This window comes from Mastigoproctus giganteus, chromosome 2, assembly GCF_048544385.1.
Source record: "Mastigoproctus giganteus isolate SK-2022 chromosome 2, ASM4854438v1, whole genome shotgun sequence".
NCBI lineage: Eukaryota > Metazoa > Arthropoda > Arachnida > Uropygi > Thelyphonidae > Mastigoproctus > Mastigoproctus giganteus.
This window is the reverse complement of record NC_143576.1, coordinates 31059338-31086035: the sequence shown is the minus strand read 5'-3', so window position 1 is coordinate 31086035 and position 26698 is coordinate 31059338. Positions and strand designations below refer to the sequence as shown.

At 38.1% G+C, this 26698-nt stretch overlaps 2 protein-coding genes across 3 annotated transcripts in view; one reads left to right on the top strand and one right to left on the bottom strand.

Annotated features, from left to right (window-relative positions):
• LOC150089252 (neuronal acetylcholine receptor subunit alpha-2-like) overlaps positions 1–19945 on the bottom strand; it is a 41956-nt gene extending 22011 nt beyond the window's left edge. The window contains exons 1-2 of the mRNA XM_090388547.1: positions 19802–19945; positions 13854–14029 (exon numbers count right to left, since the gene is read on the bottom strand). Coding sequence (XP_090244673.1) covers positions 13854–14029; positions 19802–19853 — 228 coding nt within the window. The 5' untranslated portion in view covers positions 19854–19945. The remainder of the gene's footprint in view (positions 1–13853; positions 14030–19801) is intronic.
• Positions 19946–24670: 4725 nt separating this feature from the next.
• The window catches only part of LOC150089251 (acetylcholine receptor subunit alpha-1-A-like), a 152788-nt gene continuing 150760 nt past the window's right edge, over positions 24671–26698 (top strand). For both annotated transcript variants that reach the window (XM_090390405.1, XM_090390404.1), the window contains exon 1: positions 24671–24773. In XM_090390405.1, coding sequence (XP_090246531.1) covers positions 24680–24773 — 94 coding nt within the window. In that variant the 5' untranslated portion in view covers positions 24671–24679. The remainder of the gene's footprint in view (positions 24774–26698) is intronic.

Here is a 26698-nt window from a genome sequence, read left to right as displayed (position 1 = left end):
GAAAGTACTATCCAGATGACCTTTGAATTTCCCCAAACTGTCGGCCTCTACCACCCATGAAGGCAACTTATTCCAATAATTTATAACTCGCTGGCTAAAATAAAACTTCCTGCAGTCCAATCTAAACATTTCCCCCCGTAACTTGAATTTATGTCCCCTAGTTCTAGCATCATTTATAATCTTGAAAATTTCGTCCTCATTCATTTTACTGATGCCTCTCAGAGCCTTAAACACCTCAATCAAATCTCCTCTAAGGTGTCTAGTTTCCAAACTCTGCAACCCACATATTCGAAGTCTTTCTTCATAAGGACGCCCTTTTGCCGATCTCACCAGGCGAGTTACCCTTCTTTGCACCCTTTCAAGAAGCTCGATGTCTTTCTTTAGGTGCGGTCTCCATACTTGAACACAGTATTCCAAGTGTGGTCTAACATAAGCCTTATATAATGGGATTATCACGTCCCTATCTCTACTTGCAAAAGTTCGATAGATCATCGATAGGACACCATGGGCCTTCCTTGCAACCTGTTTACAATGCTCAGAGAATTTCATGTCTGACCGTATCGTAACACCCAAGTCCCTTTCCTCCAGTACTGGGTTTAGTTGAACTCCACCAAGTGAATAAGTTATTTTGGGATTACTGTTTCCCAGGTGTAATACCTTACACTTTGTTGGATTAAAGCACAGCTGCCATTTTTCTGACCATTCCTGAAGTCTATCTAGGTCTCTCTGAAGAAGATCAGCTTGACAGTGATCATTAACTACTCTACCAATTTTAACATCATCTGCAAATTTAGACATCACGCCCTCTATCCCTTCATCAATGTCGTTTATGAAAATTAAAAACAACAGTGGTCCTAATACTGATCCTTGGGGAACCCCACTTCTTACATCAACCCAATCTGAGGAATAGCCATTTATCACAACCCTCTGCCTCCTGCCCTGAAGCCATCCTTCTATCCATCTAAGGATTTTCCCAGTGATTCCAACCTGTTCTAGCTTATAAAGCAACCGCTCATGTGGGACTGAGTCAAAAGCTTTGCTGAAATCTAAATAAACAATGTCGAAATTATTCCCTAAATCCAGCTCGTGAGTGACCCTTTCGAAATAGTGAACCAGATTTGTTAAACATGATTTTCCCTTTACAAAACCATGCTGAGTATCCTTGAGAATTTCAATTCGATCCAAATGATCCTGAATTCCACCCTTGATCATTGCCTCCATGATTTTCCCTACTACTGAAGTCAGACTGACAGGTCGATAATTTCCCACTTCACTTTTAGAGCCACCCTTATGTATGGGAGATACATTTGCACTTTTCCAATCCAAGGGAATCTCCCCAGAGTCTAGTGATGCTCGCATAACCAGCCTCAGTGGTTCAATGCACTCGCTTGCCGCCTCTCTCAAGATTATAGGGTATATTCCATCAACTCCAGGAGCCTTACTGGTCTGTAGGCTTGAAAGTTTTTTCATTAAATAATCTTGCGAAATTTCAATATCATTAATTACATATTTTTTAACTTCGCTCCCACAATTTCCCATTGCCACAAAAGGCTTTTCATTTGTAAATATCGATGCAAAATAACTGTTGAGTTCATCTGCAACGGCAGCTGGTGTATTTATTACTATCCCCTTTCCCTTACGTAAAGGTCCGATCTGGTTTGTCCTGCTCTTCTTGGCATTTATATATGTGAAGAATTCTTTATCCCCCCTCTTTGCTCTGTTTGCTAGTGATTTCTCATAAACTGCCTTTGCCTGTCGAACCTTTTCTGTGGCTCTATTACACATCACCTTGTATCAGCCACTTGAAGAGCCAGAACATAATTGCCGAACACATTCAGATGTCTAGTGTCATTTTGTGGGCTCCAGGGTTCCCCTAATCTCCGCTGAGTCCTCTGTACTGGGCCCAAGTCGTTACTTCCCGCCAACAACAGAACATGTTCTGCTGTTGGCCAGACCCAACAGGCATAATGGCCGAACAGCAGGAAGGATGCAAACAGATGAGCAAAGGATGCAAGGAGCAATTAATCATGGATGCTGCAGTTATAGAGCAAGCCTGCAAGAAGCGGTGTAACCTGTACACGGCTCATATCGATTACCACAAGGCCTTCGATTCCGTGCATCATAGATGACAAATAGATGTTCTGAACCTACAAAGTCAATCCGACAGTGACAAACTTCCTAGAAGCAACGATGCCGAAATGGAGTGCTGCCATTAAGATCGAGAAAATCACAACACAACCAGATCGATTCCCTTCAGGAGAGGAATCTTTCAAGTAGATGCCCTGAGCCCGCTCTGGTTCTGTTTAGCACTCAAACCAGCATTCACCATGCTCAACAGCAGCAAGTATGGATATAACCTCAAAGAAGGAAAGAAAAACCTCTACACCCTCACTCACCTGATGTAAATGGATGACATCAAGCTCTACGCGACAACTGAGAAGCAACTACTCCGGGTCACCGAAGAATTCAGCAATGATATCAGGATGGAATTTGGTCTAGACAAATGCAAGACCCCCACGGATTGCATCAGTTTAAATTAGTTGGCCGAAACTACCAGCTGCAGACTGGTGAAGAGATTGAAGCCATGACACAAGGAGAGAGCTACCAATATGTGAGGATAATGCAGATATAGCTGTTACAGCACAAGGAAATCAAGGCAATTCATTTGACCAGACATAACAACAACCACCATATGGCTAATAATAATAATAATAATAATAATAATAATAATAATTAAAAGAACTAGTCATAATTTATCTTCAGGCGTGTCAGTTCAAGTGCTCTAATTACTCAGGACAAGAGATATCTCTCGCTGAATATTGGTACATATTGCCTTTTACGGCGGTTACAGTTGACACAAGCAGGCTCCTCTTTAAACTGACATTCTGAAAAAAACATGACCACTCCCAAGGATCTGTACACTTGGTTATAATCTTCTTACAAGAAGACTTATATGCAGCTTTTGTCAAAGATTTTTGAACTATCTCAGCAATTTGAAGAGCAGAGAAATCATTAAGATCTTGCAAAGAATCTTCAGGATAATCCAGAACTATAGAAGTATCAAAGGCCGTCCAATCTATATTTTTAATAGATAATCTTATTCAATTGTGGAGTAATTAAAGTTCTATAATCAGTAGACAATACAGTACTTGTATTATATTAAAAAGCAAAACCCGGTGATCGCTGACTGTCCAATGAGAAACAACATCCCAATTTTCAATATTAGCACCAAATGCCGTATTAACAATCGTAACGTCAATGTTAGTTCCCCTGAATAACTAGAATATGTGGTGAGCACATGAGATTTGTTAATTACTAACGAATTATGACATGATGAAATCTTCAAGTAATTGACCTCGTGTATCAGCCCCATCACTAAACCATAAATTAGACAGCATTCACATCGGACTTTATTACAATATTCCTTGAACTAATCATAGTAATCAAAGTCTAAAACGTTCAGAGTATCATTAATATACTCACAAAGAGGGCAGTATATGGACAAAAGGTAAAACGATAAAGAAAATTATGTAATAAACACACACGTAACACAGCTGTTACAGAGGCCATTAATAACCGTTACATCCAAATTATCCTTCATAATAACTATATAAGCTTTTAGATTTAATTCAGGTTGTATAACTCTTGAGGTTATAGGAAAACCTAAAATTTTAGATAACTGATTTGAAGGCAATTTTATAAAGGCAAAATAATATCAACTGAGTTTTGCTCCGTTGTGATCCTAAATCTCACTGGCCACAGGTTTAGATTATGCCTATTTATCTGCGTAATTTTTAACTGTTTGCACTTAACACCATTTCTGTTGTGATCTTTTCTGCTCGAAATAACCCCGGGGGCTCACATCTGGTGAGAATGGGCTTGGCAAACCAGGGTGCTGAGCTGGATATCATCATTCTTCTCTTTCTTGGTGCTCTCTCTCTCTCTCTCTCTTTCTCAGGGGGTAACTCGGAATTTTTTTTTTTTTTTTGCTGGTGCAGCATAAGCCTCAGGCTTCCTTTTACCTTAAGGCTAATAATAACAATAATAATAATAATAATTAAAAGAACTAGTCATAATTTATCTTCAGGCATGCCTGTTCAAGTGCTCTAATATATTCTGGACAAGAGATACCTCTCACTGAATATTGGTATTGCCTTTTACGGCGGTTACAGTTGACACAAGCAGGCTCCTCTTTAAACTGACATTCTGAAAAAAATGACCACTCCTAGAACAATGACCACAGGATGGAGAATCGTGAGGCCGTGTGACCAAAGCCCAAACACAAGTAGCACTTTGTAAGTACGTATTGTAAAATATCTAAATTTATGTGATCCAAAAGCAATTAATAAATTGCTTTCGGATAAATTCTGCTCTTAGATGAAATACATTTGAAAATTTTGGGAGGAAAACTAATGACCCAGTGGACAGTTGATAGAGATCTATATTTAGTAGTAAAACGACATTATACGTCACGCTTAACTTTTTCCATAAAATCCGACTCCTTTAAGTTCTTGCAATATATGTCTTCAGTAATTTCTTCCTTAGACATTTCTTTTGGAATGTCATAAATAAGAAGTGAAGGATTTTCCTTCCTGGGAGCTCCAGAAATAGGACCAGCAGAAACGAGAGAGCTAGAAGCAGAAATATGCTCCATATCAGTTTTGCAAGCAGTCTCAAGAACAATACCACGATTCCTAGCTAATCTTAAAGATTTCACCTTCACATTTTTAAATTCAGATTTCAAAGTCTCGGTTACTAGGTTCTTAACATCCACACTTGTCTTCAAATCACTGTTATCATTAGCTCGAAAAATAAGAACATTGTAATTTATGTCTCCCTAGTTTGTGCTCCATCTCGAGCAACCTCAGCAAAAGTACGTGCAGAAGCAATTTACAACTCAGAGTCATTAACTTTATCCGGCATATTTTTATCATTCGAATCAGGAACCGGAGACTTGTGATCCTTAAGAGGGAACCAAGCCGAAAAAGACTTCACAACACTATCCAATAAATTAGCTCTGTTGCTAATCTCCTTGTTTATAGCCTTCAACTTCTCGTTTTCAATTTATAACAACGTATCAACACTCAAGGTTTGACCACTTTTCCATTATTAAATTATCAGTAACTTCATTCACTTTATTGCTTTCACTGGACAAAGAACTCCTAATGTTTTGTCTCATATAAGAAACACTCCCATAAACTAAGGATACATCCTGTACATTATCAACAGCAAAGTTTGCAATCCTATATCAATACCTGCTTTAGGATTAGTGTCACTACCTGGTTTAAGGTTAATATCTGATTTAGAATTAACCTCAGGAGAATCCAAGGGAAGCTCTCTATCCGACTGCAATTGCTACTGCGTGTTTTCACCAGAAACAATCCTTGACACCTCTCTTGTAACAGGTCCTCGAGCATACCTAAACTCAGTCAGTTTTCTTAATTCAGATTGAGTTGAAGGCACTTTAGGAAGTAATAAAGGAGAGGGTACCTCTCCTTTATTACCTCCTAAACTCCAAATCTGCGGAGGGTTTACTTATTGTACTAGGTTTTGTATCCATATTAAATGAACTCCAACAAAAACTCTATTATAACATTAAGCAAAATTAAATTAAAATCGACTACTGTACGTAAATAACAAATAAACATCTATTAAATAACAAGAGCAATCAATTAATTCAAACACTGCGTAAAAGCAAAACCAAAATATGCCACAGAGAGGCTTCCCCCCTTCAAAAATACCACTGCCAAAGTGATCAAGCAAATTTAAATTCTTAAACCGAAGCAACGTTATTAATTGCTCAAGTTTAATCAATCTATAACGCGTTTTGCGTTATAAATTACAAAATAGAACTATTTAACCTACACAACGCTATAAATTGCCACACAATGGCTGGCAGCGTCGAATCACCACAAACTAGTACAAAAATAAGAATTATATAATATCGGTGTAAATACACCATAGTTAACCCATATATTTGAGCTACGATTGTAGCGTAGAAGGCATCGTTTTAAATGTATCTCATAATGTGGTTGCCTTCACAACAAGATAGCTACTATTGAATTACTTCAAATAAATAACGCTTCTCTAGTAGAGAAGGCTACTGTTATTTATTTTCAGCGGTACCACCACCCAGACGATCGTTTCGAAGCTTTTTGGCTTCGTCATCAGTGGGCGGGTAGGTACCCAGGTAATACAACAAGCCATCTCAGTTGCGAAGTTATATCCACATTATGAGAGATGCCAGAAGGGTGTGGTGGTAATGTATTTGGAAAATTAAATGCACTAGGCATAATCCTTATGGGTTTTGATAATTAACTATATAATATCGGTGTAAATACACCATAGTTAACCCATATATTTGAGCTACGATGTTGTGAAGGCAACCACATTATGAGATACATTTAAAACGATGCCTTCTACGCTACAATCGTAGCTCAAATATATGGGTTAACTATGGTGTATTTACACCGATATTATATAGTTAATTATCAAAACCCATAAGGATTATGCCTAGTGCATTTAATTTTCCAAAAATAAGAATGTAATTAAATACAAAATGTTAATGTTAAACAAACTATACCTGAAATTAAATTTGGTGTCAAGAGAGTTTGACACAGCTTAGATCCCAGTATTAGAATTTAGAAGTAACAACAGTTAGAAATGCAAATAAATCGCATTAACGATAATCGGTAATGCTAACACAATGGCGGTCGTGCTGATGCCACCATTATCACTACCAGCCACCAAGAGAAATAAATTAAACGATTATTCCTCAAAAACAAACACAAAAACACAGAATATATAGCAAATGTCAAAAGAGGTTCAAACGAATTAACACTAAACAACTCAAATAGTCATCATTAATCACAAAAAAAAAAAAAAAAAAAAAAAATCGGCAGCCAAGTACAAACGTGACACACTTTGACAGTTCCCGCCACTACTCTCCCACTTGTGCATGGCGCACAAGAGTGTGTTTAGTGTCAAACGGCACCAAGGGGTTCCCCATCTCCGCGTAATAAACATTGTAGGTGTGAAACAGAACACTATCAATGCCAGAGGTTTAAAAGTGTATGGATCTTGTATATGTGTAGTGTCGTGTACCGTTGTTCCTCTTGTCATTTGGCCGCTGGGCCTCTAATGGGACCCAACGTTGTTCACACTCCGCCCCGTGGAGGCAGACCAGGTACACGAGTATTATAGTTATTTACTCTGGCAGGTCCTGCCACCTAATTTCCTGAGATTTCAGTGGCTAGGATGGCACACAAGCGGGACGCTCTTTCCCGAGACTGAAGGATTCATGCTCGCCATCCAAACCAGGTAATCAACCCCAGAAACTATAGAAAATATATCGCCAGGGAGCCCGGAGTGTCAGATGACACATGTCGACGATGCCATCTGGCCCCAGAAATGATCCAACACATCACCGCAGGATGCAAGGTGATCAACCAGACTGAGTACACTCGTAGACACGACCAGGTAGCCAGGATAATACATCAGAAGCTAGCGAGGAAATAAATACCAGTTGATCATAGAAAATGTACTGCATTACAAGTATGAACCCTAGGCGGTACTAGAGACCCGAACCCACAAGCTGTACTGGGACCGCACTATAATCACGGACAAGACAGTCCCGTACAACATACAGAACATAATCCTTGTAATAACAGGACATAATCCAGGTAACCCTGTTTTGCTGGACGAAACCCTATTTTGTTATGAAGATGGCAGCGAAGAGCAGGACTGATAAAGAACCACTTTGTGCGACCCTTGGAGTCTCTGGTTAATAATTGTTTCGCAAATTTGAAATGAAGTACTCTCTTTGATAAAATAAGTTTAATGAAGAATAATACAGGATCTTTTACAAGAAAGAATTGTTCAAGATGAGAATTAAGGGTAACCTAGACAAAAACAGGCGACATGTCAAGGGAAACAGCATATTCTTTAGTCTATGTTAAGTATTAGGGCATGTAAGCATATTATGGTAGACCTCTCACTGCATAACAGGTATATATATTGGTCTTCCACCGAATAATTGCACTGTTAAAGAAAATGTTAGCCAAAGCAGCGTTAAAATTTAATAATATGCAGACCGTTTCCTGCTAAATGTATTGTCATTTTTGAAAAAAATCATCAATTTTATTTTAGGTAAAAATCTTATTGTGCCGCTATTTCACGACGACGTCGTTCTTTATTTCTGGTAGAGCATAAAATATTTTTCAAGTGTCTTCTCAGAATTAGAAAATTTAATAAGGTATCGAGGCAGAAGCTGCCTCGATATATGTACGTTTCCCACTTGACTTGCTCTCCCTATTTCTTTTTCCGTCATTATATATCTGCTGTGCAACTGATTTTGACACTTAATTTTGTTTAAATCAGAAGTTCCAAAAGTGTGGAACATGCTTAGTTTTTGGTTTGGGAAGGGGAGTGGAGGCGTGTTGTATTTATGAAGCATTTTTTTTTTTTTTTTAAACAAAATATGGACAAAGCATTCCACTAATCCAGCTATGAAGCACATTTTATTTCAATCTTTGAGAAGATTAAATGTATTGAGGTAGATATTAATTTTTAAAAGCATGTATACCCATAGCTAAAGTTTAAGTTATCTGTTTATTTGTACTTGTTCTGGGTGGGGCGAAATTTACGAAATATTTTAAAGGATGCAAGGTATAAATGTTTGGGAACCTCTGGCCTAAATCAACAAGAACACTGACATCATTTAACAGTTTATTTTTTTCATGCATTTGCTACTGTATTTTGTTTTACTTCATTCCAAACTGCAGCCCACTTGTAAGTAAGCATGTGTAATGATGTATTATTTTATGATTTTAACGTAGAAAGTTCTTTTCACCTATTATATCTTGCTCATTCTTAGAATAATAAAAAACTCTTCAGTCGCATCTTTCGACATGAACGCTTACAGTTGAGTAAACGTATGACTCCCTGGTTTATAGGTTTTATGAGGACTGTATTGAGGGGATGAATCACTTGGAAATATTTCAGCAGAAGGAAGTGCAAGTGCGTTGTGTAGCTTTAAAAATGCCGTATTTTTTTCATTCGCATTTAATTTTTCCTTTTGAATGGTAATACTTAACAGAATGTTTGTAGAACCATTCTGGGGGGGGGGGGGGAATGTTCGGAATCGTATAATCGAATGCTCTTTTATTAAAAATCTCTGTTCTGCTTAAATAAAATACATATACAGGGTGTCTCAAGAATATTGGTACAAAAGTTTAGGGGAGGTAGCTAACATCTAAAGGAATATGAATCGCATAGGAACCCATAACCGGAAACGTCACCGTAAGTCGGTACATGGCGCTGTTCATCAGTCCGCGAGAGGGAAAATTTCTGGTTTACTCATTCAAGCAGTAGTCGCCGCACGAAGAGAATGCATCGATATACTGTGAGCTGGCAGACATGCACCTAGTGTATGGATTCGCAGAGGGCCCACACGGTGTGCGTCCCCATGCGGCACAACATCGCTTCGCAATAAATGTGTGGGCAGGTATGGTCGCTGACTTCTTAGTCGGCCCATACCTGTTACCATCCAGCATGAACTCCGCTAAATATCGGATCTTTCTTGAACAAATTCTACCAGGGTTACTTGACGATGTTCCAGCAAATGTTGAGACACAACATTTGGTTTCTACATGAGGGGACGCCTGCCCATTATGGAAGATGTGTTCGTGACCATTTGAAGAGGCGTTTTGGGCGTCGATGGATTGGCCATGGTGGACCCGTTGCCTGGCCCCCCACGCTCACCTGATTTATCGAGCCTTGATTTCTTTCTGTGGGGGGGCCCTCAAATCTATCTTGTATGAATCGCCTGTGGAGACGGAAATGGAACTCGTGGCGAGACTCGTCTGCGCTGCTGCTACTGTCAAAAACTTCAGGTGTGTTCGACCGTGTCCGCCAATCCATGCTGCGTCGGTGTCATGCATGCATCGCGTCTCATGGTGGAACCTTCGAGCATCTGTTGTAACATCATGAAATGCATCCATCTCGTACTCCATTGTTAATATCATGTCAAATAAATGTTTGCCACTAATTACTGTCTTGTGTCATTTCTCCTTCTTGTGCCTCTGCTACTACTACTTTCCCGTGACGTTTCCGGTTATGGGTTCCTATGCGATTCCCATTCCTTTAGGTGTTACCTACCTCCCCTAAACGTTTGTGCCAATATTTTTGAGACACCTTGTATACAAGGGGGTGGTCAAAAGTTCCGAGAACAGGGTATATAAAATGTAATAAATTATAGAATAGGTTATTTTAATAGTTTCATATCCTATAAAATAACATGAAAAACATTGTATGCCACTGTCTTATGCAGTTTCTAAAATTTAATTTTTTTTTTTTTTTTTTTTTTATTGATAGGTGCAAGAAGAATGAATATCCAACAAATCGAGCTTTGCTTAGTAATGAAATTTTTGACTAAAGAGGGCAGAAGTTTTAAAAAAATCCATGAAAGAATGACTAGTGTTTTGGGAAGTATCATCCAGTTATGACACTGCTGCAAAATGGTCGGCAGGATTCAAAAGGACGGGGGAGGATCCAAGGTGTGGTGCTGAATCCGAAGCAATAAATTCTGAAATTTATTGCTGATGCTGCCATCGTTAAAGAAAAAAAATTTGAAAAACAGAAGAATTAAAGTGTTTGTACTTAAAATTATTTCCCATGCAAGCATTTTAACAATAATACATGAGCATTTGGGAAGGACCAAGTTTGCGCAAGATGGGTTCCCAGGACCATTTCTATTCATAACGAACATTAGAGATTGGAGTCATCAAAAGAGAATTTAAAATGAATTTTTGTTTATCCAGATAGGTTTTTATCCCGTTTGATGACCGGTAATGAAAATTGACTACATCTTTATGATTCTGAATCCAAATTAGAAAGCGTGTTGTGGAAGCATAAGGGATCTCCAACCCCGAAAACAGTTTCGAACTCAATCATCAGCAGAAAAAGTGTTGACCTCAATTTTCTGGTATACAAAAGGATTGTTATTAATTAATTAATTACCTTGCACCTAAAATCAAGCTAAGGGGGATTATTATGCCAGCCTTATGCCAGAATTAAAAGCTGCAATTCGGAAAAAAAAAAAAAAAAAAAAAAAACGAGGAAAGCAATTTGCTTCTTCATAACAGTGCACCTCTGGATAAAGCCCGGTTTGCACAGGCTAAAATGTATGAATGTGGATTTGAACAATTAAACAATCCTCCCTTACATCTAGATCTGGCCCTAAGTAACTATGTTTCTTCAGAAACCAAGTTTCGTCTTCGTGGAACTGATTTTTAAGATAACGAAGAGCTAAAAGCAGACTGGAAGCCTGCTTTTAGCTCTTCGCTGACTGGAAGCCTAGTTCGATACCAACCTGAAGGACTTTTTTTTTTTTTTTTTTTTTTTTGAAGGATTAAACTTTCTTCAGATTAAATACAATAATGGTATTGAACTTCAGGGTAAATACATTGAAGAATTAAAAAAAAAAAAAAAAAAAGAGACGCAGTTTTGTACCTATGTCTTTTATATTCCGTTTTGAGAACTTTTTGCTCAACCCTTGTGTATACAGGGTGATTCACTACCAGTGCGACAAACTTGCAGGAGGTGTAGGGGGCACAAAGACGAATCGGAATCACATAGCATTGCAGGGTCCGAAATGCCTTCGTCATGTGGTAGAGGACGTTGAACGAGAGGTCGCGTGGACAGCGATCCCGCTGGAAGTCAGCATTTGCGAACCGTTTCTGTTGAAGAAACCAAGAAGCAAAAGTCCTCCGAAGTGGATAATCCGCAGGCTCCAATGATTGGACGCGTTGCAGATGGTATGAACTCATTTGGTTGTTGACAGTGTCCTCCATATAGTGGATTGGGAAATACCCAATCGTTGGCCTATCGCTCGAGTACTCGTACTCGGATTGCCTTCTGCAAGACGTAGGACATTCTCCTCATTGTCTGGCGTCCTCGTCGTTCGCTCTCGATTCATGGTACCTCTCGTGAAACAACCAGCCTCACGTAACCTTCTGTGCACACGTGCGAAAATCGTATGATGAGGAGCACGCCTGTGCGGGAAACGTTCCTGGTACAAGCGCAGAGCGGCGCGCCCGTTACAGTCCGCAGCTCCATACGCCAAGTGCATGTCGGCCAGTTCAACGTTTGAATAATCGACCATCCTACTGCCTCGGGAACCGGTTCGCAAATGCTGACTTCCAGCGGGATCGCTGTTCACGCGACCTTCCGTTCAACGTCCTCTGCCGCATGACGAAGGCATTTCGGACCCTGCAATGCTATGTGATTCCGATTCGTCTTTGTGCCCCCTACACCTCCTGCAAGTTTGTCGCACTGGTAGTGAATCACCCTGTATATACACTGGCTTTCACATTTCTAACCATTTTTCGCGATGGTATGTTACATTAATGACTAGCAACACAAATAGAAATATAAACAAGAGATATTTATTAATAGTTAAGGCAAACCAAATAATATTTGGCAGGTTCTCTCAAAATATTCCAAAATGAACATTTGCAACATTAATACAACAATTTTCGTAAACACTAGAATTATGGCTGAAATGTTATCAGAAGCCCTCAATTTGCTTCAGTTTATCATTTTTAAATGGAAAACAAAATGAAAAGTTCACCAGGTGCAAACTAATATTTACTTGAACTGCCTCTGGCCCTGATAACAGCAGCACACAGTTGAGTCATTGAAAAGATCAATTTCTGAAGATAATCGATTAATAGTTCGTGGTTCCAACGAAGTATGGCTTCCTGAAGTTCACGTTCCTGCAGATTCCATACGATGCCAACCTCTATAGGATTCAGATCCAAGGTGTTTCCTGGCCAGCTAAGAGTTTGAATGTACCATTCTTCAAACTATTTTATCACCTGTAGCAAATGTAAACACATTACTGTCCAACTTCTAATGCAGAAATGAAGCTAAAGTAACAATAGAAGTGCCTACTTGCACTTTTCGCCCGATGACAAGAAGCAGAGTCATCCTGGAAGATGCAGTTACTTGGCAGGTTGAAATGGTCTCTAATCTTCACCACATCTACGGCGAATCTTTTGTCTCCCATCAGAGCCATGCAGGTTGAATTTCTTCTCATCCGAGAAAATGATCCATTTGACATGCTCTTTACATCAAATTAATCGGGCTTTTTCGTTTTTTGTGTGAGGAGGGGCTTCTTCTTATAACCAGGGACTACAAGTCCATTTTTGAAGCGGCCTCTTCTGACTGTTACTGCACTTGCTACCACTCCTGTATGTTCTTCCCATTCTATTTTCAGCTCAGACGAAGAAGCGTTACAGTTTTTATGGCATAAGCGCTTCAAAATCCGGTCCTGTTTTGGCGTAGAGACTCGTTTGCGTCCGGTTCCTTTTTGCCTATCAGCAGAACCAGTATTCTTGAGTCTGGAAAGAAATCTACTCACTGTTGACTGATTACAAGACACTCTATAAGCAGTATGACGGGAAGAACCGTCCTTTCTTATGGAAGAACATCCTTTCTCACGGAAAGCAACAATAGCACTCTTCCTTCGTGGCGTCAACTGCACGTAACTCGCAATCCTGCACAACCAAGGAATGACTGCACCTCTTGCAGAGCGTGCTTATATAGCTGAAAGTAACAGCTGATTACGTCATCAACTACGCGTGTCAGTCTTATCTGATTCAATCTGTAAGAAATATTTCCACATACTTACGTTATTCGGGCAACAATTACAATTTTAAGGGGTGATGCACTTTCTTTGAACACTAGTGTATATATAAAAAACCTGTCCGAATTAGTAAGATTTTACTATAGTAGTAGTTTTCAAATAAATTTTATTTTAGCTATTATATGGAGCGCGTGAAATATCATACCAGTTCTCTTAGATAAATAGGATTTAAACCAACAGCAAGAGTAGTTGTGCTTTCAGGATGATAGACGGGTCTAGTCTGTCTGTCATAATTCATGAGGAGGTCTTTCCTAAGTCTTTTCATAGGGGCATCATCATCATCATCCTCGTCCGTGAGACGTTTACCGAAATGTGGACATGCTAATGAAAATACAAATAAATTAATTAAATAGCTAAAATAACTAAAGTAATGCTTCAAAAATAAATATGTCGTATTAGTAAATAATAAAATAATAATATCCTAAAAATAAAGTAATAAATTAAAATTTGTTAATGAACTTTTGTTTCACCCTTAGATCCCTCTCGCTCAGGTGAATTTTTCTTCAGACGATTATGCATATTTTAATTGATCTCTTCTTTTCCTTATTATTACTATTCCTAGATGCGCTAAAATTCGGAGCGCATCTACAGACAGTAATATATTTTTTTTAATTAAAAAACTGCATATCTGTAGGCAATTATACTACAGGCATGCATACAGTATAAGCATAAGCAGAAAAGTAAATAGGATTTATGACGCCCATGATCAGATATATTCCAGATAAGAAGACATGAAAAGGAACGATTATAGCAGAAAACAGTAAACGTGATTAAATATGCTGCGTATCTCATATAAAAAAAAACAAGGTACCATGACGTGCCATTATACGAAGTCAACATAGCACTAGCAGTCTATCAACTGAGAATAGTGGGCTTGAAGAGGATAATTTTAGGGAGGAAGCTGAGAAGAGATTTGCGTTTTGGTAAACAGTAAGAAAAGAGCAGACAGTTGTTAGTTGCGGTTAAGGGGCGGAAGGTCAGTTCTGGAGTGATATGCCAGTATCTTTTGTTGATAACCGTTAAAAAAAAAAAAAAAAAAAAAAGGAGAAACCTATTAGAGATTTTTTTTTTTTTTTTATGTAAACCCCAAACATGAGAGGTATTAGAATCTATAGTACTTAGTACCGTGCTTGGGTTTGAGGTTGAGAAGACGAAAGAAGATATTTGTTAACATTGGACTTGAACTTCTGTAGACTGTAATTTTCAGGAAACACTTATGGAGGAAGGTTGTTCCAGAAAACAGCAGTTGAATGATTAAATGAGGAAGATAAAAAGTTGGTTCTGTGAGTTTGAAGTTGGACAGCAAATGGATGTTGGCTGGTGGCGGCACGTGTTCGGACTGTTTTGAAAGAGAGAGCGGGAATTATAGAAGCCAATTCAGAAGAACAGTGCCCATGGAAGTATCTGTAGAAGAGGCATGCAGCATAAACAGTACGTCTATGAGACAGTAGTGGAGAGACTCTGTTAGAGATGAATTAACTTAACAGTCCCTCTTCTGAATGGAATCAAGAAGCCTGAGAGAGGTTTTGGAGGCACCACCCCAGATGTGGGGTGGTGCCTCCAAATCGTAAATCTCTGTATAAATCGTAAATCCACGGCTCGGCGGATTTACGATTTATACAGAGTGAGCAGCTATTTGGAAGAAAAGTAACGCTGAGAGCGAAAGAGAGAAAACCAAGTTTTTTAGATGCAGAGGAAGCAATATTTGTAATGTGCTTGTGCCAAGAGAGATTAGAAGTCATGGTAATCCCCAATAGAGATATATGATCTTACCTAGAAATCGGAGTGTCATCGAAGATAAGCATAGGAGCAGAAGAATCCTTTTTGCGAGATATAAGACAAGACTGAGTTTTAAAAGGGTTGAAATGAACTAAGTTGTCTTTGCCCCACTGGAGAATTACCAGAAGATCGACATTTAAGGAATTGGTAGCAGATTTTCGAGAAATTGAAACTGATTGAGCAGGGCAAGGTTTCTCAAAATGGAAAGTGGAATACAATGTGCTATCATCGACAAAACTATGGATAAGATTTCCAGTCAATGGAAGAAGGTCATTAATATACAAGAGGAAAATAATGGGTAAAGAACTGAACCTTGGGGAACACCGGCATTAGTGGAGAAGTTAGAAAACAGAGAGCCATCTACCATCACCCTCAGTGAGCAATCAGAGAGAAAACTGGATAACCAATTACAAAAAACAGTTGGCAAACCATAAGATGGAAGCTTGTTTAAAAGACCTTTATGCCAAACATGATCGAAAGCCTTTGAGATGTTAAGAGCAACTAATTGTGTTTCACTGAACATTTCCATTGAATTAGTCCATAAATGGGTAACGTAAGCCAGAATATCACAGTGGATCGACGCTGACGGAATCCATACTGGCGATCGTTGATCAGACGGAAGGTTTCTAGGTAGTTTAAGAGTTGGCGGTTAATTGATTTCTCCATTACTTTAGAAAGAGTAGACGTAATTGCAATAGACGATAATTGGATAGAAGGGATTTGTCACCCATTTTAGGAACTGGCTGGATATGAGCATATTTCCAAGCAGAAGGAAAAACACCTTTGGAATAAGAAAGTGAAAAAAGGCGGCAAAGAATAGGAGTAAGTTCAGGAGCACAGATTTTGAGAACAAGTGGAAAAATACCATCGGGATCTGGAGCTTTCTTTCTTAGCATCAAGATTCGTCGAAATCCTTCTGATATCCTTTTGACGGAAGACCACAGGAGGCATTGAATGGAGCGTGTTGGGAATGGTGGGAGGTGTTTTATCAAGATCATTAATACATGAGTTGGAAGAAAAATGGGATGCTAGCAGGTCAGCTTTATCTTTGGCTGAAGTGACAGAACCATCTGTTTGGACAGAGGTGGGAGCAGAGATGGGCAAAAGTTGCGGCCAGTAGCTTTGGCAAGAGACCAGAATGCTCGGCTACCATTAGGGCAAGAAGCAAGTTCTCTACTCTTAGCCTGTTCAAACTCTAGTTTAGACTGATTAATAATTGCTTGATAATACAGCGAATAATAATTGATTAATAATACAGCGAACATTTGGCATCTGAGATGAGCAGTAGTTGAATCAACCGATAACTGAGATTCTGTCAGAAAAAGTACATCGGGTTTGGCAGACTGCAAGTGGAAATGGTCATCGTTAGATTAGAATTGAGACCACTTATATTTGTGAAATGAATTAGGAAGTGTTTGGGAGGTTTAGATCTTTCGCAGATAAGTTTGCTCTATTAGATTTACAATTTATGTTGTATTCAATAATAAGAAAATGTGGGTGGGACATGCTGTATGAAGTAATGAAATTTTTTGATATGGCGCACACACACATGGTAAGAATATACCCAGATCCTTGGCATAACGTGGCCTCGACAATGTCCCCCGCATACACACTACTCAGACTCCCTCCAGTCACTGTCTGGCAGATTAGAGGTAGCAAGATTATACACTAGCTGATCCGGAAGCCTCCTAGAGAGTTACCAATAGGTTTGGTCCGGTGTACTAACTAGTGGCAGGCCTGCGAACACCGTTTTAGAGCTGTTCCCTTGAAATGTAAGGAATATTGGATCTCGCCACGATGTTCATCATAACCTCAAAAGTCATCAATCATACTGCATGATGGAAGAGGTGGGGAAGGGTTGACCGGAACTTAGCTCTAGAGACTAAACATGGGTTCCACCACTTCAAGCCTGCAATAAGCAAAGTGGTTACTCAATTTCTATATAGCTCAAGCTAGTATTAACATGCTTGAGCTATATAGAAATATTTTTAGTTAATGAAAGTTGTAAGTCAGGTTAGTTGTAGCTGATTAACTAACACAGTGGTACTCTGATGAAGCCGAAGGTTATGCTTGTATGTAGATCAATGGTTAGCCAGAATTCTATTGCATAGATTAACTTCGTTAGAATGTACCATGGACGCCCAGCTCTCATCTGCATATAGGATTACCAGACTAGATCATTGCTATAAGATATTTTAAGCGATAAAAATATTTTTGGGTGACATAAGATATTTTCGGGTGAGTATAGAGCAAGTGCTGCTTAGCACGCCACATGTCATTCATAGAAATTGATGCAGTTATGGTTGACATTTCAAAGTGATGAAATGTCATCGATATATGGTCTGATTTAACATAAAGGCCTGAGTAATGGTCTGTCGTGTTGTGGTCTGTCTTTTGCAATTAGGTAGTCAGTTTGCTTTTTAGCTGTTCATTATTTTGTTGCTGAACGCAGCTGAGCTAACCCAGGGTTCTGTTCTTACACTTCATATTTTCATTCTGTATATGAAAATAGGAAGTGTAAGACTTTTTCTACTGACTCTACATTCACCTCACAAGTCTTGGTTTTTCAGTTCTTTCTCTCCCTCACTTCACCATTTGACACACCACACAATATAAAAGCACTCGAAATTTCTTTAATATTCAGAAACAGCTCTTTAAATTCTGATCTACAGACTATTTAAAAAATGGCAAATTAGACACCTCCGTTATTTCTAAGACAGTCTTGTCTTCACACACACACACACACACACACAAAAACAAAAGAAAACTATACGCTTATGGTTTTCGTCAATAACCACATTTCTGCATTGAAAATAACTTTAACCTTCAGCATCTAGAAAAATGAATGGCTGCTTTAGGTCATGTGCATTAGTATGTTATGTTTGTAAATCAATCTTATAGTCTAGGCAAGTTTGTAAGTTGGAGGAATACTGAAGTTTCGAGGCGGTGGGAGTTTGGACGAAACTAAACTCTATACTTCTGTCTCAGATTGGCTAAATGAAGCTCCGAGTGTAAAAAGGCTTTAGATTTCTGCTCTGCAATAGAGCTTCACCTTTTCCAAAGGACTAGTATTGTAGTGCATCCACTGTGTTGCCATTAAGGCATGCGATTTTAATGGAAACGCAGTGGATGTGCTATCGCACGGAAAGTAATACCCCGAAATCTGGAGGTATCACTTGTGATAAAATGTAATACCCCGAAATCTCGAGGGCCTAAGAAACGAAGTAAAATTTTTCAGGCAAAAACCTGTGGCCAAGACCTTATATCAGACATTGGTTGCCACAGAAGCCTTCAGCAAATAAACGATGTTTCCAACGGTCGTTTTCCCTTGATGTTGGTAATACTCTCTATCGACTTTGTATCGATAGACAGTATACATTTTAGCATTCTGATCTGACTGAGTTTTACATGAAATATATAACTTATTCAACTTATGTGAATGGTGTTACTGCATCGTTTGCTCTTGTTGGGCTTGCGCCGCGAAGAATCTGAATTGTCGACTTTTAAGCGAAATGTCAGACGATGTTACTTAACAGCATATTTGCTAGTATGGACGACAGTTTCCAATTTTCAGTCGAAGATAACTTTTTGAAGTGAAACGCTCCCGACAGTTCTTTAATATATATATTTTTTTAAATTGTAGTTAAATAATTAAAATGGACTGTAGTAGTGAAATTTTTCATTTCATTGAAGTCTGTAAGAATTGTAAGACGCCATATTCTGACTAAGACTTGTGAACCACCGATGGATCACATGCTCACATTCTGTTCCTTCGAATGTACGCGGTTTTGTACACTTCGATCCTGATTTCTGCAATGAAACACAACACGAACGAAAGTGTGTGCATAGCTTAAAACGAATTCACAATTGATATTTATCATCAGTTATTTTGATTCTGTATGTTTTGCGGATTTTGATGAAAATATAACTATTTAGAACAGTACCGTTAATTAATGAAAATTTAAAGTAAACTTATGATTGCACCACTGTAAATGTTACTTAATAACAGACCATTCTGACAAAATAGCATAAATTCAATCGATAGTGGATGTTTTTCTGAAACATTTGTAAATAAGAATTATATTTCATACGCTCTCTCTCTCTCTCTCTCTCTCAAATGAAGTAAAAGATTAAAAAAAAAAAAGATCCTCTTAATGGATAAATTAATTCTTCATTAGAATTTTTCATACTACACAGCTCTACTTGATATTAAGATTAAACTCATGCTGCAAAACCTAAGTTATCAGACACTTATGAGTTATAAAACAATGTTTACACTACTTTTGGAGGGTAATGTGGTACAACGATACTTACCAAGTAGCAAAAGGCACAAAAATGTCCAAAACGAATATGAAATTAAAGCCATCTTGAAGCACGTTTTTTACTGAAAATTTTTCCTCGAAGAAGTGAACCTTACTATGATATGCTCAATATTTAAACGAGTGATACAGCACAAAACTGACGTCTGAAGTTTAACTCTGTAACGAGAGTAAATTAGAATGACGACAGTAAAACGACAGTGAAGCGTAAGTCTTAATGCATTAATGAAAGGAAATAGAGAAATTGCTCCAATTTAAAACTGTTCGTCAGTATAGCATCACGAAAATAAAATAATAATATGGTAGTTACTTAGCAAGGATATAAGGTTATCAGCTATTAACTTTGTACACTGCCTGGCCACTTTATTAGAACCATGAGATAATGGCGTGTTGGAGCGCAGTTGATCCGATTCTCTGTTCTGACACGGTGTGGTTTGGAGTTAAAAAGATGTTGGAAAGTGACATGAAGTGAAGAACACTGAACCATTCATGTAACGATGCAGTGCTAAATAGACCATACATGTGGTTAATAAAATTTTAAATATAAAATATATATATATATATTTTTTTTTTATATTTAAAATTTTATTCTCTCTCTCTCTCTCTCTCTCTATATATATATATATATATATATATATATATATATATATATAGAGAGAGAGAGAGAGAGAGAGAGAGAGAGAGAGAACAAGAACATCACCGTATGTATTTATCACGGTCACTCAAATGTGTACTTCAGTACCTTCGTTCTTGACCATTCAGCAACAGTGATGCACATGTATTTATTTAGCAAAGGGTTGATAAACGACGACTATAAGTGGTTTTCAAAGTGTATTTGTAAGATTATGAGAGGCAATTTTCCGACAAAACTGTGTTTACAAATTACACGTTTATTAAATATGTAACCAGCAAAGTGTATAGAAGCATTGTAAAGGCCAGGCAAAGTATGAAATAAACTTTTTTTTTAATCACTCTATTATACTCTTAGAATCATAGTTCCTGACTTTTATACAAAAAATACTATCCTCAATATCCCGCTGTTAAAATGAATATTTTAATAATAATGAGAAGCGGGGCTTACTGTCCCTTATTTGTCCTCGTAAAGTCGGGAACTATGGTTCACTTATACGAGTGTAACATATCAGTTATATAAGTGAATCATTGTTCCCGACTTATATACAAGGGAATTCAGGATAAACACTACTTTCCCCATATGTCGCTATTAAAATGAATATATTTTATTTTTTCTTGTCAAAAAAGTTTATAATATAAAAAAAGTTTTATTTTTAATTGCCTAGGCATTTAAATACAGTGGAATACAGTGCCTGTATTCCATTGTATTTAATTACGTTTACTCTACAGGTAAACATAAATTTTTGTTAGTTTTCAATGATTCTTATTTACAGATGTTTCAAAAAAAAAAAAAACTGGTTTTAGTGATTCAAAAATGATGATTTGTAAATAAAACGTGTATGAAGTTCACAACATTAAATTAACGTGTTGCCACCAGAAGCACTCACTTATAGGAAAAGAAATGCGTCGCGTGTCACCTAGGGCTGATCCGGACGGTGCCGGAATCGTTACATTCACCCCACCCTTTACTGATCCGAACTTAGTACCACCATATGTTTTTGTTAACTACGTAAAGGAATTTCATGCTGAACTCGTAATAGAAACAAGTTAGGTGATATACGCAGTGCATACTTCAGTCGTGTTCGATTTTTATTTCTTGAACTCGGCGACGATAACGCTTAGGGCTGCCCTTTAGCTCCTGCCTGGGACTGTCCCAGACTAAAGTGTACTAGGATATTAATTAGTAGTTTTGAAGTGGTTACTCGACATGGATGCCTATACCTGGTGAGGCGACCTCCCATTGACGCTGCTGGGCTTCCAGATTGGCATCAGTGGGATCCAACTCCCACAAGTTCCAGGCTGTCAACACAGGAATATGGTGTAGTTTCCGCGCTTCGACACGTGGAAATTCGGAAAAAGGGTGATTCTGATGATTGAATGTCTCCAGCGCCGACACACCACTTTGACCCCTGCTTCGACAAGACGGGTGGTCCTGCATGGCTCGTCTAGGAGCAATCTGCTGGTGGGTTCGCTTGCAAGGGTCAACTGTGTTGATTCTATGCTCCTACCCTCATGGTCCGAGAAACAGGGTTCAGCCTGGCGGAGGTGCGGGTATAGTGTCTGGCACCCCACACCCGAGCCCGTTTATTGCTTGCTGGGTAATGGGTGTCCCATTTGGGCCCTGTCGGTGGGGTGCCTGGGCGCTTAACAATAAAAATGCCATGAATCCTGATAAACTAAACGTTTCTTCTGGAGCCCCAACACGACCACTGCCAGAAAATAATGTACAGTATATAACCTAACAGAAAATATAAAAAAAAAAAAAATATATATATTATGAAATGTAAGAAAAAAGTATAAAAATAGAATGAAAGTAGAGTGAGAATGCGGATTATGAATGAAGTAAATGTGTTTCTCTCCCCTTCCCCACTGCCACTAACATATCCCACCCTCAGAGCAGGATGGGCATCCTGACCTGCAGGGGAATCAGGATGCCCATCAACTTTTTCACTCAGGTGGACACCTTCACTATGTACAATAGTGAACCAAGGACCGATGCGACACCGGAATGCCCGAAAAACACTGACTGCAAAAATAAAATGACAAGACCAAGGAAACCCAAGATGACAAACACTTGGAGGACGCAAAACAACATCAAAGCCAACCTCCTAAATGTATTTCACAACCGAGAAAACGGATTCTCTACCTGATTATGACTATCTCCAGCAGCGTTCCGAACTGGGTGCCCTAATCTGGTCCACTTTCAACCCCACGCCCTTGGCAGAGAGGGGGAGGAGACAGGTTCTGAAATTATTTGACGGATGACACAGCCAGATCATCACAATCTCAGAACGGTTGTAGCCTGTTAGTTCCCTATACTCCAAATTATTCTCCCAGTGGCAACAGTCTTGGCATGGCCAAGTCATGAGTTACATTACATTATGTATGTTTCCTGTCACAGGGTGGCACCCGGATCTACATCCATCTCCGCCAATATAATTGTAGGCATAATACTCCATCTAAATATTGTGGCCTGTTAATGTAAGTGTGTGTGTAGTATGTTATAGTGAACAAGCCACTCAGCCACCAGATGATAGCCACAATTGGGAAAATATCACCCTGTGCTCGCCCTGGCACGAAAGGCCAGGCCTGGGTCTACTATCATAGACGGCACGATATATGCACCTAACTCCCGCACCTACTGGTGAAGTGCAAGACTAGTGGGTGCTAGCATACAGCCCCCAAGATGCCCACTCCTAGGAGCCCGCAAAAAAAAAAAAAAAAATAATAATAATAATAGTAATAAATAAAATAAAAATAAAAAAAAATATATATATATATACACACCCAAGGTGATAACTCCCAAAAATGGGGTAAAACATCCCACAACCTGAATCCACAGGAAGCCAGCTTTAAAAAAAAAAAAAAAAAAACCTCATGGGACAACTCCCAAATGGGCTAAATGGGCAAGTCATGAGCACACTCTATCAGATAAAACTTGTAATTCAACATTAATAATCGAGGCTGCGCAGGAACCGTAGAGAGGAAGTTGTTCTTGCTAGCCTCTGCATATGACAGTCATATTACGCACTCGTCCCTGCTGAGGGCAGACTACTCTTCTGTGTGAGAATTGTGAAAATGTTTTAACCATTCGGCATAGTTTAACTGAGTGTGCACTTTATAGAAACGAACATGCTTTATATTTTACTGCCTTTAGTCACCTGACGGAGCCTTATACACTCAGTTAGATTTGATTCGACAACGACCACTTGTGAGCCGTTTTTAATTATTTAAAATCTTTAAACATTTTTACCCAATTTTTTAACTTAATTTTTGACATACTTTTTTAGGCCACTAAAATATTTTAAATCTTTTTCATGACTTAGTTTTGGCTCATTATAGCCGTAGTTGCTAATGCGCTAATAAAACCTAAACCCAAACCAAACCAGTTTTCAAGTGGATGAATGATATCGCTACTTGAAGCTTGTATAACAATAAATATACTGACGGAGTTCTTTATGACCGTCTTATTTCGAGGGGTTTATGTTTTCTCCAGTTGACAGGTCACTTTTGGATTGTTATCTGTGTAGTGCGCACTCGAGAATAAACTTTACACATTCTGAATGAGCTGAAGCCAAACACTCAGAACTGAACTCGCCGCATTGAAGAACATATTCGTAGAATTTCAATCAAACGCCCTAAAAAGAGTGAATGCATATCAATACGAGCAAGACGAATACCTCCAGCACATTTTATAACAATTTTTAATTTAATCTATTAAACTTTTACTGTATTGCAAACTGGTTTGTAGTTTAGTTTGATAGCCTTGTATAATGTCAAAATTATGCAGTCTAAAATAATAGAAACCGTTAGGTATAGAAGATTTTACACCTGAAAACCTGAAAACTGAAGATATTAAATATGAAAATATTTAATATCTTCTAGAGGTACGAGCCAAATCGGACTTCACGAAAAAAAAAAAAAAAAAAAAAAAACACCATCTATGGAGACAAAAGCTTGAGCCTGTATACCTCTAGATTTTATTACCTTTTTTTTTTTTTTTTTTTTTCTTCTTCTTTTCTTTTATTCTGAATGAAACGAGATTGGGATTTGTATTATGAAAGAGAGACTTCAGAGAATATTGATGTTCCATTGAGAGTTCTCATTCCAATGAAATTCTGTCCTTTGGTAATTACTTTCATGAGGGACTAGTGCCTGGTAAAGGCCGGATACTTTGCCAAGGCCGGGTTAATTGATCCTGTGTTAGTTATCACTCTGTTTAATCCTTTCATTCATCGGTATGGCAAAGATGCATGTAGTTACGAAACTCGGGAAACGAACGCTGTCATTTTCTACGTCATTTTGGTTTTTTCTTGCTTTGCTGTTTTTAAATGGTAAGTGTATTTACTTAATTGATAATAGACCGCTAATCTATTTGACTTGTCATCTCTATCGTTGAGGTTTCGGATGATAGCTTTCTTTCGAATTGTAAGTTTCATTCCGCAATTATCGATTGTAATATCAATAAATTGCACAAAATATTCACCAATATAAGAAAAACTGTATGCTGTCTTTTGCTATTGATGTTGTTTTATCTGTGTATATTTTAATTTTCTATTAAAAATAATTCTTTGGTGATTTACGAAGCTGTTCAAACGACAACAGTATGAACTGTTTTTGTTATTATTGAAAATAACAAAATTCAATTTATGACCTGTACCACAGTAAAAAAAAAAAAAAAAAAAAAATTCATTGAATATTTGTTTTATTTAAAAATAAAACAAATATTCACTATTGATCATTAATTTAAATTTTAAGTATAAACCTGTATTACAAAAAATATGACTTTTAAAACTGTTTCATAAAAAAACTAACAAATTTATGTAATTTGTATTTGTAAATTTTTATATTGTAAATGAAATGCATGAATACTTTAGATACGTTGAAGAGCATTTAAGTGCACTGCCTACTCTTTTAGATTACAAATGTTAGCAGTTTTCTTTCTCCTCACAAATTTTCGCAAAAAAAAAAAAGAAAAAAAAAAAGAAATCTTTACTGGTGATTCATTTAGATTTTATAGCGCACAAGAAGAACGCTTATTCTGCTTATAATGCGCGGTATACATTCCGAAAAAAAAAACAAAAAAAAAAAAACGGCGTGTAATAGAAATGCATCTATGCCATGCACATTTTAGCATTAGCATTAGCATTAGTAGAGGCATATGATGCAAGAAAGCAAGCTTATTCAGCATCAGCCAAAAAAAAAAAAAAAAAAAACCCACTCCCATTTCACCCCTCCGTTCGTTCGAAATACCTGTCCAGTTGAGCTTTAAATTTGTTTAGGCTATCAACTTCAACAACAAATGATGGAAGTCGGTTCCACCAACCAACCACCCGTTGGCCAAAGGCAAACTTCCGCACATCAATCCGACATCCGTCCTTCCTCAATTTGAATTTATGCCCTCTGAGGTGATTATTCTGAGCAAGATGAAGAATCCCATTGGCATTGAGCATGCTCAAACCATTCAAAGCCTTATACACCTCTATCAGATCACCTCGCCGGTGCCTAGTCTCCAGACTCTGTAATTTGCAAAACTTAAGCCTTTCTTCGTAAGAGCAACCCTTTGTTCCATTCACTAATCTTGTTGCCCTTCTCTGTACCCGTTCCAGCAGCTCTACATCCTTCTTGAAATGAGGCCTCCAGACCTGTATACAGTACTCAAGATGTGGCCTAACCACATCTTGAGTACTGTATACAGGTCTGGAGGCCTCATTTCATAAACTCATTTTCATAAACACGGTTCAATAAAAGCTGTAAATTGTAAATACTTCTCATTTTGAAATTTATTTTTATTAATTTATATATTACTGTGATTGGTGAGAGATCTTGTATTGGGCCTTTTTTTTTTTTTTTTTTTTTTTTTAAGGATAAATGGTCAGTTGCCTAGCTTCCTTTTCTCTCTCTCTTCCCCCCCCCCCCCTCCTTCTAAAAACAATCTGCAACACTCATCAGATCATCCAGTGTTTTATTTTAAGCGTGCAGCTTCTTTCGGTGGCCTGATTCATGTCGGAAGCGATTTTCACCAAAACTTTAAAACTTAAACTGGTACATTTTTATTTCAATAGTTAATTTTTTTTTTTTTTTTTTTTGCACTCGTTGTCTACACTCAGCAGTGTTTCCCAACCGGTGTGCCTCGGCATATTGGTCTGCCGCAACCCTTTTAAAGTGTGCCGCGAGATTAGGAAAAATTCCATTGAGGTTGATGGCAATTACTATTTCGGTGTGCTGGTATTATTCGTCTTTTAACTTAAAGCGTGAC